Source organism: Onychomys torridus, chromosome 1 (assembly GCF_903995425.1).
Source record: "Onychomys torridus chromosome 1, mOncTor1.1, whole genome shotgun sequence".
Taxonomy (NCBI): domain Eukaryota; kingdom Metazoa; phylum Chordata; class Mammalia; order Rodentia; family Cricetidae; genus Onychomys; species Onychomys torridus.
In genome coordinates this window covers 38,890,309-38,903,881 of record NC_050443.1, presented here as the reverse complement: position 1 = coordinate 38,903,881, position 13,573 = coordinate 38,890,309, and the positions used below count along the sequence as shown (strand labels likewise).

General features: G+C 37.6%; 1 protein-coding gene across 4 annotated transcripts in view; it reads right to left on the bottom strand.

Moving 5' to 3' along the window:
• The window catches only part of Luzp2 (leucine zipper protein 2), a 380,429-nt gene that overhangs the window by 45,124 nt on the left and 321,732 nt on the right, over positions 1-13,573 (bottom strand). For all 4 annotated transcript variants that reach the window (XM_036191543.1, XM_036191553.1, XM_036191538.1 and 1 more), the window contains exon 8: positions 864-938. In XM_036191543.1, coding sequence (XP_036047436.1) covers positions 864-938 — 75 coding nt within the window. The remainder of the gene's footprint in view (positions 1-863; positions 939-13,573) is intronic.

Here is a 13,573-nt window from a genome sequence, read left to right as displayed (position 1 = left end):
ATGTAGAAAATATTATGTACGAGGTTAGCTTTAGTCCTAATTGAATGTGGAATGGTGTCTTCATAACTTCTTAATACAGCTGTATTGTGCATAAATTACAAATATTTGTATAAATATGCAGGCAGCGTGTATGTATATATTGCATGCAGTACTAGCACAGGCTGTTTGCATCTACTCGATGAGTGGAGGGTGAAACATGCGAAATGCAAGTCAAGTGTTCTTTGTAACCATCTACACCACATTTCTCAGAGAACAATTAAATCCAAAATTTTAATATTTGTTTGTTTACTTATTCTACCACCATAAAAATTTAAATATTTTTCATGTATTTGAACATTTATTACTTATTGACAAAATGTATTTTATTTGCAGTTTTATGTTTGGACTGGTATTCCAAAGTATGATGGTACAACACATGTGAAGTCCTATATTCTCTGTTATTGATACAATTACTTCTACATGTAATGTGTACACTTCCAAGTTCTCAAACATGAGGACCAGTTCTAAGGCATAGGCATTTAAGACACATTTAACAACTCCTGGTCACACCCATTTTCTTTGTTTCTTCCAGAGTTAGCACAGAACAGCATAGTTTCCCCATTAAGTACATTTATCCATGGTATTATGGAATAAATGTGCCAGTAAGATAAAAGAAAGATGAAGTCTCAAAACCACAGAGTTCAGTTTACTATGGCAGAAAAAATGAGGAGAACATGGAGTGCAAGGAAGGCATCACACATTCATGAGTTCTGTGGTCAGCTTTTGTGCAGTACCAAGAGTTGCACTGGATGACCACAGGCAGTAGAGAGCACACTCTGTGTTGCTGAAACCAGGCTTGTGATGGCTCCTGGATAGGAACTTACCCTGTCAAGAGCTGCTTTCTCAAGTTCATTTTTGGCTACAGCTAACTTTTGTTCCAGTTCGGTGAGCTGTTGGGCCTGTAACAGGGAAAAAAGGCAGCACATTTCAGTAAACCTATAAGCTACTCTGCACATTTTTCCTCAACTGAAAAAGAATAAAGGAAAAAAGATATAGCCTGTTAGTTAAATTTAAAATTCAGATTAAAAATACAAAGTTACATAGTCATTTGATGTATGCAGAGAACTGTATGATCTGAATGAGCAAGGACAGAAGTCTTGTGGGTTGCAACACCTTGTAAAGACTAACTCAAGCTTTCTTATATTTGTTAGTCCTCTTATCAGACATGTTTCTAGTCCTTAGGGACTGAACTGAATCTCCACAACTTCCTGTGTTGATACCCAACTGTTTATTTGATTTCTAATTTTTAATTTGGTGATAGAACAATTGAGAATATAATAAGGTTTAAGGTGCTCTCTCTCTCTTTATAAAATATAAATATCAAGCACTCATCGTGAAAGTACCATCACCAGATCACCAGAACAGTAAATGTAGTCTCCAAACACTGAACCAAGGAGAACCTGAAAATGGTAGTCTAGCCTTTAGGGCTATGCCAACATGATTCATGTGAGCTGCCCAGTCTGAAAAATTTTGTGGTGGTATCCCAGTAAGACTAAAATAGCAATGCTTGATATTCTTCTTTTTAAGGTTTTACTCCATGTCTCTGTATACTAGCATGTCTATTCATTTCTTCAAATGTCAAACCAGGGCTCCTGAGTGAAAGTAACGGTGACTTGATATTTGAAAGATGTATATTCCACAAAAACACCAACCTAACAGCCATGACATGTATGCAGAGGACTGGTGAGTGGGAGCTTGTGGGTCTCTGACTCTTTTGCCTGCTCTTGGACTGTTTTTGGATTGTCTTGTCCAGTCTTGATACCAGGGCTTTTGCCTTTTTGTTTTGTATCTTGTTTTGTCATGTTTGGTTGTTGTCTGTTGGAAGCCTGCTTTTTTCTGAAGGGAAAAGGAGGAGAGGGGAGTGGATCTGGGAGAGAGAGAGGAGGTGCTGGTGGGGAACTGGGAAGAGTGGAGGGAGGGGAAACAGTGTCCAGGATGTAATGTATGAGAGAAAAATCTATTTTCAATTAAAAAAAGAAAGATGTATATTCTAATCCTGCCTTAGCTCTGTGATGTTGGTCAACAGTTTTCGGTCATAACCATCACTGAATGAAGAACATGAAGCTTGGAGAAGTTCATTATCAACAAACACATAGTATTTGCACCAGTTGAGTTTATAACTCTCTGAGTGTATTCCTTTCAGTTTATTTTAATTTATATTAAGAGCAAGAAAAATTAAATACATTTATTTCATGTTGTGTTAGTAATGCTGCACTCTTATTCCCTATCAGGATTAATTCAACTATTTCCTAATATAAACAATAGTGACTTTGTAACACATAGGAAACATGGGTTGTGTGCACTGATTATATAATGAAGAAAAAAAAGTCAAAGACAAATGTTTACCTATCCGTATTCGTATAATGGGAGTTAGTGACAGCTGTTACTAAGAAAATGAGGTTAAACGAGGAAATGGGGATCATAGGAATGTACATTGATTACTCCTTCTTGAGGCTCCTGTTCCTGGGCTGGAGAATGGCTTGGTGGTGAAGACTCTTAGAGGGCCGAAGTTCAGTTCCCTTTGCCCAGGTATGTTTGTTCATAACATCCCATACGTCTAACTCCAGGGGACCTAATACCTGCTTCTGGCCTCCATGGGCACACACATATACTTGCACATACTTGTGTACAGATATGTATACATACATATAATTAAAAAATTAAAAGCTTTAAAAAATAAAATTGAGAAAAAAGTCATTCAGGCTTTTGGCCCTATGTCTTGTAGTTCTTCTATGAAGAGGGTGTTTACATTCTTGATTCTGAATGAGCTCTTGTGGGTTCCAATTCCTTCCTTGGTCATTGGATACAGGAACGTATTTGAGAAACGACATGAGACGGACATGGCAAACTATCTGTTGGAGTGGAGTGGCTCTCATTAAATCCCCCATGGAGAACCCAAACTGAGATTAAAGCTGAGCAAAAATAGGCCAGTGGAAATACAGAGCCATGCATGTTCCCAGCCTACATCACTGGCTCCCTTCCAACCCTCATGTGCTTGTAATATTTCCACCACTGGCTGGTGCTTTCTACCTTTGAGTGTAGGTGGTGTCACAGTACAGCCCATTGTTATAAATGAGAAGCATCAAGACCTGATGAGCACACATCTAAACTGTGGAAGAAGCAAATCATGAACTGGGTACTTAAGACTTCCAGAGCAAATAAGCATTGTGCTCTTGAAAACTAAATTTGTTTACATAAAACACACATCAATCAAGAGACAAGAAATAAAAGAAGAGGGTGGGGGGGACAGATATGGCAGTACTTTATCTGTCATGCAATTATACACTTTTAGAACATTAAGAAATATGGATGCATCAAGGCTTGCAAGACTGCATTTGAATGTAACACCATCTAGTCATCTGAATAGGTGCTATTGTGTTCAATGCATGGCTTAGCTCTAGGCAGACCTCTCTTTTTATCCATCTGAGAGAAAATGTCAGCTTCGGCATTTGTGGGATCATTGTCCAGCCTTGTCATCCTTACTCCACAGGGACAACAGATGCGAGATGGAGGGAGACAAGTTCCTGATCAGTGGACATGGAAAAGCGGGGTTGGTAATCAGTTTTAGAACATTGGCAAAGTATTTAATCCCTACAAGCCCAAGTTTCTTTTTCTATAAACAATAAAAAACTTCTGTAAAATAATTAAAGATATCAGCCCAAAGTAACACACCAACACTTAATAAAGAAGGCACTTTGTTGACCTCCACTTATACATCCTGAACAGGAGCCAATGTAGCAATCTAGTATGTTCATTTCAGGACAAGAAAAATGAATTCCAATAAAACACAACATTTGGGTCTGAAACAATGATTACGAGCCACCCCCAAGGATTTCAGTTTTTTACCATTCCTGAGATCTTTCTGAGAGTGAGCAAGTTCATATGTGAGAAGGTTACAAAGAGAGTACTGATAGGTTGTCCTGGTTTTTAAAGGAGCAGCTGCTATACCAATTCACACACTGTGTCTATATATACACAAGAAAGTACCTGTAATAGATACAACACCAGAAGACTTATGATAGTCAGGGCACTTAGCCAGAGAGTAAACTGGTCAATAAAGCTAACTTTATAAAGTTTACTTGAGAAAACACAATGCATTCTGAATTAAAATATGATGCCTCCTCAGAAAGCCCAGTATTGATTCCAGAAGAGCTTTCATTCTCATTTAATCATTAGCTAATACTTGTGACACAATTATTTATTTTCCAAGTCTGAAACAAATAAGAGTATAAAAAAGAAAGAGCCATGCACAATTCAAGTTGCCTTATGAAGCTTAAATAGCTAAACCAGAGTTGAGTGTTAGTGACAGCTGGTGGAGGGAGGACATCTCAGTGTGCCTGGGAGTCACTTGGACAGCAGTGTAACCAAGCCACCCATTTTCTCACAGATCCCTTCACTAGGAGCTGCAAAACTGATGGTGGGAGAAACATCTTATTTACTGGATGAGGCCCTAATTGTATGTGGTCAGCTCTAAATAATTGCAAATAAGGGCAAAACTAATTGGACTTGTGTGTGTGTGTGTGTGTGTGTGTGTGTGTGTGTGTGTGTGTGTGTGCAGCAAAAGTAACTGTAGACATGAAGATAGGATGGGCCTGGGAGGAGTTGGAGTAGTGACAGAAAAGGGTTATAAATCATACAAATACGATGTATTCATGTATGAGATGCTCAAATAAAGAAAGGAAACAATGGCTTGGGGGCTGAAGTTAGTATCATTTCTAAGTTCACCATTGTAAAACTACAACTTCAAATCCCCTTAGAACTCTGACACTCTGGCTGTTAACACGCCTGAGAACAAGACTTTTCTCCTAGAATCCCCATTGCTGCTTTTATTCTTTCTTTTCTTTTTCTTTTTCTTTTTTCTTACTTATTTTTTGTTTTAAGAATTCACCTTCACATCAGCTACACAATAAAGCATAACAGCAGTTTTATGTTCAATGCAGAAACTGTGATTTTCCTTCTAAGAGCATAAAGGTTCAGTTGTGCACAAATGGACACATTTTATTTGAACTTTCATGCAACTACTTTATAAAATACTTGCACCTGACTAAATCTGTGAGAGTTTAATCCATCATACATTAATACATAAATATATGTTTCTGAAAATCTTGTTGATAAGATTATTTCTATTCACTCTCTAAACTTTCCTCCAGGTAAGAGTAATCTTGGCTCTGTCTTCTAAAAAAGGCTTTTCTGAAGTATACACAATGTAAAATGATTTATATAGTTTATGATTTACTTCCTCTGGAAAGAAAAACAATTTTAACATTGAAGATCATAAAGTCTTAAACACAAATTAAATATGTAGATTTAGGATAACCTGTGTAATGATACGTAGGGTGTGTGTTATGTAAATGTCAGATTTGGGGAGCAAATCAAAAAGAGGTACTGATAAAGGGGGCATAACTTTCATCCTTTTGTCTGGTCTGACCTGAAAAATTGGTTTGAACAATTCTGATAGCCAGTTGTTGGTGCCAAGTTCCTCATCAATGAAAGTGAGAGAGACACAAAGCATTCAGAGGTGTCCATGGTAAATTTTTAATAAATATTACAATATTACATAAGAAATCTTTTTTGTTGATTATTGTAGAATATTATTTTAAGATATGTTACATTTGTTTAATGATTCAAAGATGTGTTGAATTCTTTTATGTTGCATTTGTTTAACTCTGTGAAGCTGTCTTACTGTGCCTGTCTAAAACACCTGACTGGTCTAATAAAGAACTGAAGGGCCAATTGCTTGGCAGTAAAGGATAGGCAGGGCTGGCAGGCAGAGAGAATAAATGAGAGGAGAAATCTGACAGGATCTAGGAGTGAGAGGAGGAGGACTCCTGGGCCCACCCATCCAGCTACACAACAAGCTACAGAGTAAGAAGTAAAGAAAGGTACATGGGATAAAGATAAAAACCCAGAGCCCAAAGGTAGATGGAATAAGTTAAGAAAAGTTGGCTAGAAATAAGCCAAGCTAAGGCGAGGCATTCATAAGAAAGAATAAGCCTCTGTGTGTGATTGGTAATTAACAGTACCCCTTGGGGCTGGAGCAGTGGTTCAGCAGCTAAAAGCACTTACTTATTCCTCTTCCAGAATACACAGATAAATAAATAAATTTATTTGGGGTGGGTCCCCAAAGAGCAAAAAAGTAAAAACGGTCAACAACAGTTGGTTTGTTTTCTGGAGCCAAGAAAATGAGATCTAAGACTGTGTTTAATCTTAAACAAAAGATAAAATATAGAATAAATTGTGAGTTTTCACATCATGAGTGTGTGTATGTGATTGCATTTTGTGTATTTGTGTAGTATGTACGTGTTTGTGGGTTTTTTTGTGTGTGGTTTCCTACACAACCATACTGAAACAGTGCAGAAATCCTAAGACTGAAGTTTCTCTTAGGGCATGAACAACAGCAACTAACCTACCACATTCTGTAGAATATTAACTAAAATATAAGTTAATGGCATGAAACTTGCAATCTGACTCATAAACTAATACCATTTTGCTCTGAACCTTGGACCATCATAGTTGGTGGTACTACATAAGTTAACTCAAGGAAGAACACAATATAATGTTTGTTTTCTCTTTTAAAAATGAGGAGAAATAAATGAAATATCCTGCTCAATATCACACAGCTACAGAATTTGAATACAAGCAGATTTTGAAATTGAATATGTGCATCTTGGATTTATAGCTATACTCATAATCACTGAAGATGTTCATGTATAGAATCCATAATAAATTATGTGCATATATTCAATGACACATGCTCAAAATTATTGATATGCTATACAATTTAAAATGTTTCAAGAAAAATTGATGACCGGGGGAATGTTATATGATTACACTTTCTTTTCTCAGAGGGAGAATGATGAGCCCATAAAAGATACAGTTTTTAAGATTTCTTAAAGAAAGTATTGGTTGTTTATTTATGTGTATGTGTGTGTGCCAGCTCGGGTTTGTTCAACATGAGTGAGTAAATGTCTCAAGAAGCCAGAAGAGGGTATTAGACACCCTGAAACTGAAGCTATGGTCAGCTTTGAGGTAACCAATCCAGACTGAACTGGACTTAGACACTGAGTCTGTGTATTCTGGAAGAGGAATAAGTAAGTGCTTTTAGCTGCTGAACCACTGCTCCAGCCCCAAGGGGTACTGTTAATTACCAAGTAGAAGCTGGATAGATTGATTAAAGGATACCATTGTGTTTTATGCAAATTATCTTCACCATTGGCATAAACACATCCCTTGTCCATTAGTCTTAAACTCCTATTTGTTGATCCTTCTACGGACACAAGCACACCACACTGCATCGCCTCATCTCCTTCATCTCTAAGTCACGTTTACCATATAGTTACACAGCAGACATAATCACAAATGTCTTTCTGCTGTTTAACCCTACTCCAACAGAAGTGCATTTCATGGTCAATATTAAATAACTGTCACCATTAGGTTGTTTGATTATTGTCTGCTCTTTTCAATATTGATAACTTGGGAACATGTCTGAGAGAGTTAGGCAACACATGAATGAAACCAAAATGAGATCCCAAATCACACACAGATGCACCTTAGCATTACAGCTGGGTATAAAAACCACTAAAGTAAATTATTTTTTCGAGACAGGGTTTCTTTGTGTAGTTTTGCGCCTTTCCTAGAACTCACTTTGTAGACCAGGCTGGTCTCGAACTCACAGAGATCTGCCTGCCTCTGCCTCCCGAGTTCTGGGATTAAAGGTGTGTGCCACCACCGCCCGGCTAAGAACCTTTAAAGTAAATTTAACAGACCAATTTATAAAATTCAAGAAGGCTTTCCTTCATGGAGTATGTTTACACATACAATTTTCAACTTCAGTTTTTTTGTAAATTGAATTTATTTTCCTCATGCAAAAGTGAATAGCATCTGGTCAGCATGACCTCTTAAAGAAACTATACTTGAATAAATCTTTATGGCCCTGAAACTTTTTCTCTTAACTCCCAGGCCTTAGGAAGAAACTCTGCTTTATAGTTATTTATTTTATATGATATCTCAAAACTCAATTCTAAAGATGAGGATATAATAAATTATTTTGTTTTGTTTTATTAGAGAGGGTCTTATTCTATATTCAGGCTACCCTAAAATTCACAATGTAGTTCAGGCTAGCCTCAAATTCATGGCAACTTTCTTATCTCAGATTCCCAAATGTTGGTATTATAGTAATGAATTATCACAACTACTTTGGGCTACAATTTTTCCTTTTCTTTTTTTTTATTAAGGAATATTTTATTCATTTTACATACCAATCACAGATCCCCCTCTTCTCCCTCCTCCCACTCCTCCCACCATCTCCCCAATCCACCTCCCATCCCCTCCTCCAAAAGTCAAGGACTCCCATGGGGAGTTTGCAGAGCCTAGTACATTCAGCAGAGGCAGGTCTAAGCCCCTCCCCCTGCATCAAGACTGTACAAGGTGTCTCAACATAGGTAGTGGGCTCCAAAAAGCAAGCTTATGCACCAGGGATGGATCCTGCTCCTAATGCCAGGGGCCCCCTTAAGCAGATCAAGCTACACAACTCTGTCCCATATACAGAAGGCCTAGTCTAGACCCATGGAGACTCCACAGCTGTTGGACTAAAGTTCATGAGTTCCCAATAGTTTGGTTTGGTTGTCTCTGCATGTTTCCCCATTATGGTCTTGATGCCCCTTGATCATAGAATCCCTCTTCACTCTCTTCAACTGGACCCCTGGAGCTTGGCCTGGTGTTTGGCTGTGGAGCTCTGCATCTGCTTCCATCAGTTACTAGATGAAGGCTCTATTTAGGGTACTCACCGATCTGATTACTGGGGTAAGCCAGTTCAGACACCCTCTCTACTATTGGTAGTAGTCTAAGCTGTGGTCATCAATGTGGAATCCTGGGAAGCTCTCCAGCACCCAGCTTCTCCCCATCCCTATGACATCTCCCTTCATCATGGTATCTCCCTCACTGCTCTACCACTCCATCCCTGCTCCAACCCATTCTCTCATGTTCTCATCCACAACCCCCCATTACCCTCCCCCTCATTGTCATCCACGGTTTACTCTTGGATATCTCATCTATTTCCCCTTTCCAGAGTGATCCATATGACCCTCTTAGGGTCCTCCTTGTTAGCTAGCTTCTCTGGAGCTGTGGGTTGTGATCTGGTTATCCTTTGCTTTACATCTATTATCCACTTATGAGTGAGTACATACCATTGTGTCCTTCTGAGTCTGGGTTACCTCACTCAGGATGGTATTTTTTAGTTCCATCCATTTGCTTGTACACCTCATGATGTCATTTTTTAAACTTCCAAGTAGTACTCCATTATGTGTATGTACCACATTTTCTTTATCCATTCTTCAGTTGAGGGGCATCTAGGTTGTTTTCAGGTTCTGGTTATTGTTATTATGCTGCTATGAACATAGTTGAGCATATGTCCTTGTGGTATGATTGACCATTCCTTGGGTATATGCCCAAGAGTGGTATAGCTGGTAGATTGATTCCCACTTTTCTGAGAAACCACCATACTGTTTTTCAAAGTGGGTTTACAAGTTTGCACTCCCATCAACAGTGGAGGAGTGTTCCCCTTGCTAGGCATCCTCTACAACATAAGCTGTCATCAGTATTTTTGATCTTGGCCATTCTGACAGGTGTAAGATTATATCTCAGAATCATTTTGATTTGCATTTCCCTGATGACTAAGGATGTTGAGCAATTTCTTAATGTCTTTTAGCCATTTGAGATTCTTCCTTTGAGAATTCTCTGTGTAGCTCTGTAGCCCATTTTTTAAATTGGGTTGTTTGGTATTTTGATGTCTAGTTTCTTGAACTCTTTGTATATATTGGAGATTAGCCCTCTGTTAGATGTAGGGTTGGTGAAGATCTTTTCTGTACGCTGTCATTTTGTTTTATTTATCAACCCATTTGCCTCACAGAAGCTTCTCAGTTTCAGGATGTCCCATGTATTAATTGTTGTTCTCAGTGTCTGTGCTACTGGTGTTATATTTAGGAAGTGATCTCCGGTGCCAATGCATTCAAGACTATTTCCTACTTTCTCTTCTATCAGCTTCAGTGTAACTTGATTTACATTAAGGTCTTTGATCCACTTGATCAAAGAGTTTTGTGCAGTGCAATAGATATGGATATATTTGCAATCTAGTACATGTTGATATCCAGTTATGCCAGCACCATTTGTTGAAGATGCTTTCTTTTTTCCATTGTACAGTCTTGGCTTCTTTATCAAAAAGCAGGTGTTCATAGGTGTGTGGGTTAATGTCAAGGTCTTCAATTCGATTCCATTGTTCCACATGTTGATTTTTATGCCAATACCAAGCTATATTTATCACTATAGTTCTATAGTAGAGCTTGAGGTCAGAGATGATGATACCTTCAGAGGTTGCTCTATTGTACAGGATTGTTTTAGTTATCCTGTTTTTTTTTTTTTGTTTTTTTCTGTATGAAGGTGAATATTGTTCTTTCCAGGTCTGTAAAGAATTGTGTTGGAATGTTGATGGGGATTGCATTGAATCTGTAGATTGCTTTTGGTAAGATAGCCATTTTTACTATGTTAATCCTACCTATGCATGAGCATGGGAGATCTTTCCATTTTTTGATATCTTCTTCAATTTATTTCTTCAGAGACTTAAAGTTCTTGTCATACAGGACTTTCATTTGCTTAGTTAGAGTTACTTCAAGGTATTTTATATCATTTGTGGCTATTGAAAAGGGTGATTTTTCTCTGATTTCTTTTTCAGTCTGTTTATTATTTATATACAGGAGAGCTACTAATTTTTTTGAGTTAATATTGTATCCTTCCACATCACTGAAGGTGTTTATCAGCTGTAGGCATTCCCTGATAGAATTTTCATGGTCACTTATTTATACTATCATATCATCTGAAAATAGTAAAAACTTTGACTTCTTCCTTTCCAAATTGTATCCTCTTGATTCTGTTGTCTTATTGCTGTAGCTAGGACTTTGAGAACTATATTGAATAGTTGTGGGGATAGGGGAGAGCCTTGTCTGGTTCCTGATTTTAGTGGATTCACATTGAGTTTCTCTCCATTTAATTTGATGTTGGCTGTTGGCTTGCTATAAATTGCCTTTATTATGTTTAGGAATGTTCCCTGTATTTCTGATTTCTTCAAGACCTTTATGATGAAGGGGTGTTGGATTTTGTCAAAGGCCTTTTCTGTATCTAATGAAATGATCATGTGTTTTTTTTCTTTCAGTTTGTTTATATGGTGTATTACATTGACAGACTTTCCTATGTTGAACCAACCTTGCATCTCTGAGATGAAGCCTGCTTGACCATGGTAGATAATTTTTTGATGTGTTCTTGGAGTCTGTTTGCCAATATTTTATTGAGTATTTTTTGCACCTATATTCATAATAGAGATTGCTCTGTAATTCTCTTTCTTTGTTGCCTCTTTGTGTGGTTTGGATATCAGGGTAACTAGTCTCATAAGGAGAGTTTGGTTCCTTCTGTACCTTATAAAAAAGTATTGTTCTTTGTTTTTTTATTGTGTGGAAAAATTTGAAGAGTATTGGTATGAGTTTTTCTTTGTGATTCTGGTACAATTCTGAACTGAAGCTATCTGGTCCTGGTTTTTTTTTTTTTTTTTTTTTTTTTTAGTTTGGAGACTTGTAATGACTGTTTCTATTTCCTTAGGGGTTATGGCCTATTTAAATTGTTTATCTGGTTTTGATTTAATTTTGGTAAGTGGTACCTATCCAGATGTGGCTCCTATACAGAAAATTGTCCAATGTTGTGGAGTATAGTTTCTTGAAGTATGACCTGATGATTCTCTGGATTTCCTTGTTGTCTTGTTATATCTCCCTTTTCATTTCTGATTTTGTTAATTTGAATGTTCTCTCTCTGCCTTTTGGTTAGTTTGAATATGGGCTTGTCTATCTTGTTTATTTTCTGAAAGAATCAACTCTTTGTTTCATTGATTCTTTGTATTGTTCTCTTCATTTCTATTTTATTGATTTCAGCCCTCAATTTGATTATTTCCTGGCATTTATTCCTCCTGGATGAGTTTGCTTCTTTTTATTCTAGAGATTTAGGTGTGCTCTTAAGTCACTAGTGTGAGATTTCTCCAACCTCTTTATGTGGACATTTAGTTCTATGAATTTTCTGCTTAGCACTGCTTTCATGGTGTCCCACAAGTTTGGGTATGTTGTGTATTCATTTTCATTGAATTTTAGGAAGTCTTTAATTTCTTTCTTTATTTCTTCCTAGACCTATTGGTGAGTCAGTTCAGCATTTTTCAGTTGCCATAAGATTGTAGTCCGTGGGATATAATTTCTTAAAGGAATCACTCAACCCCAGCTCTCTGATCAACTGTTGTGATTATGTTAAAACATTTAATTAAGAGGTAGGATATGTCCTGATGGGTAAGCAGTAGTCAATAGAAGGTGTTGGGTAAACATGTGTATAAGAGTTGGATAGAGAGTGGTGAGTAGGTAATGGTGGACAAGTAGATGTTGAAGGATAACCAGTGAACAGATAATGATTAACAGGTGTTGTTTGAATTTTAGATGGTCTTTTAGTAATAAAACCCAGAGCCAGATATCCAGGTAGAAGCTGAAAGATCAGAGAAGCAGAATACCTAGCCACTACTTTTTACCTCTATGAAGTACTCAGCCTAAAGAGAGTGAGTTCCTGTTTCCTTACACCTTATGTACCTTTCTCTGCCCAAACCTCACTTCCTGGGATTAAAGGCCTATGTGCTTCCCAATAATGGGATTAAAAGTGTGTGCCACCACTGCCTGGCTCTGTTTCCAGTGTGGCCTTGAACTCACAGAGATCCAGATGGGTCTCTGCCTCCAGAGTGATAGGATTAAAGGTCTGTGCCACCACTGCCTGACCTCTATGTCTAATCTAGTGGCTGGCTCTGTCCTCTGGTCCTCAGGCAAGTTTATTAGGGTACATAATACATCATTGCAAACAGGTGCTGATGGATAGGTAGTAATGGGTGGGTACTAATGGGTGAACAGATAATTGTAGATAAATACTTATACATAGTTCCAGTTAGGCAGGTATGGATAGATAGGTGTTGGTGGATAGGTGTTGGCAGATAGGTGCTGGTGCATAAATAATAGTAGACAGTTACAGATGAATTGTCAGAGGCAGTTACATACTGATGAATAGATGCTGGTAGAAAGCTAAGGGTGGATAAGTATTTGTAGATAGATTTCTGTGAACAGGTGTTGATGGGCAGGGGCTGGTGGATAGGTACCACTAAAGAGCTGTTGGTAGATAAATAGTCATATATAGGTGCTGACCAGTACTACAATTAAGAATCTCTCTCTGTCTCTCTCTCTGTCTCTCTCTCTCTGTCTCTCTCTCTGTCTCTCTCTGTCTCTCTCTCTCTCTCTCTCCTGTCTCTTACACTCTCTCTCAATTAAATGAAGATAAAGTGTATCTTTTCTTCTCTGTAGTGAAGTATGAATGTTTATGTCTAATTTTAAAAACTTAAATATTCACTGTTTCTTTTTAAATTTTTTTCTTTTTTCTTTTTCTTTTATTTTATAATTTAATTTAATTTTACACATCA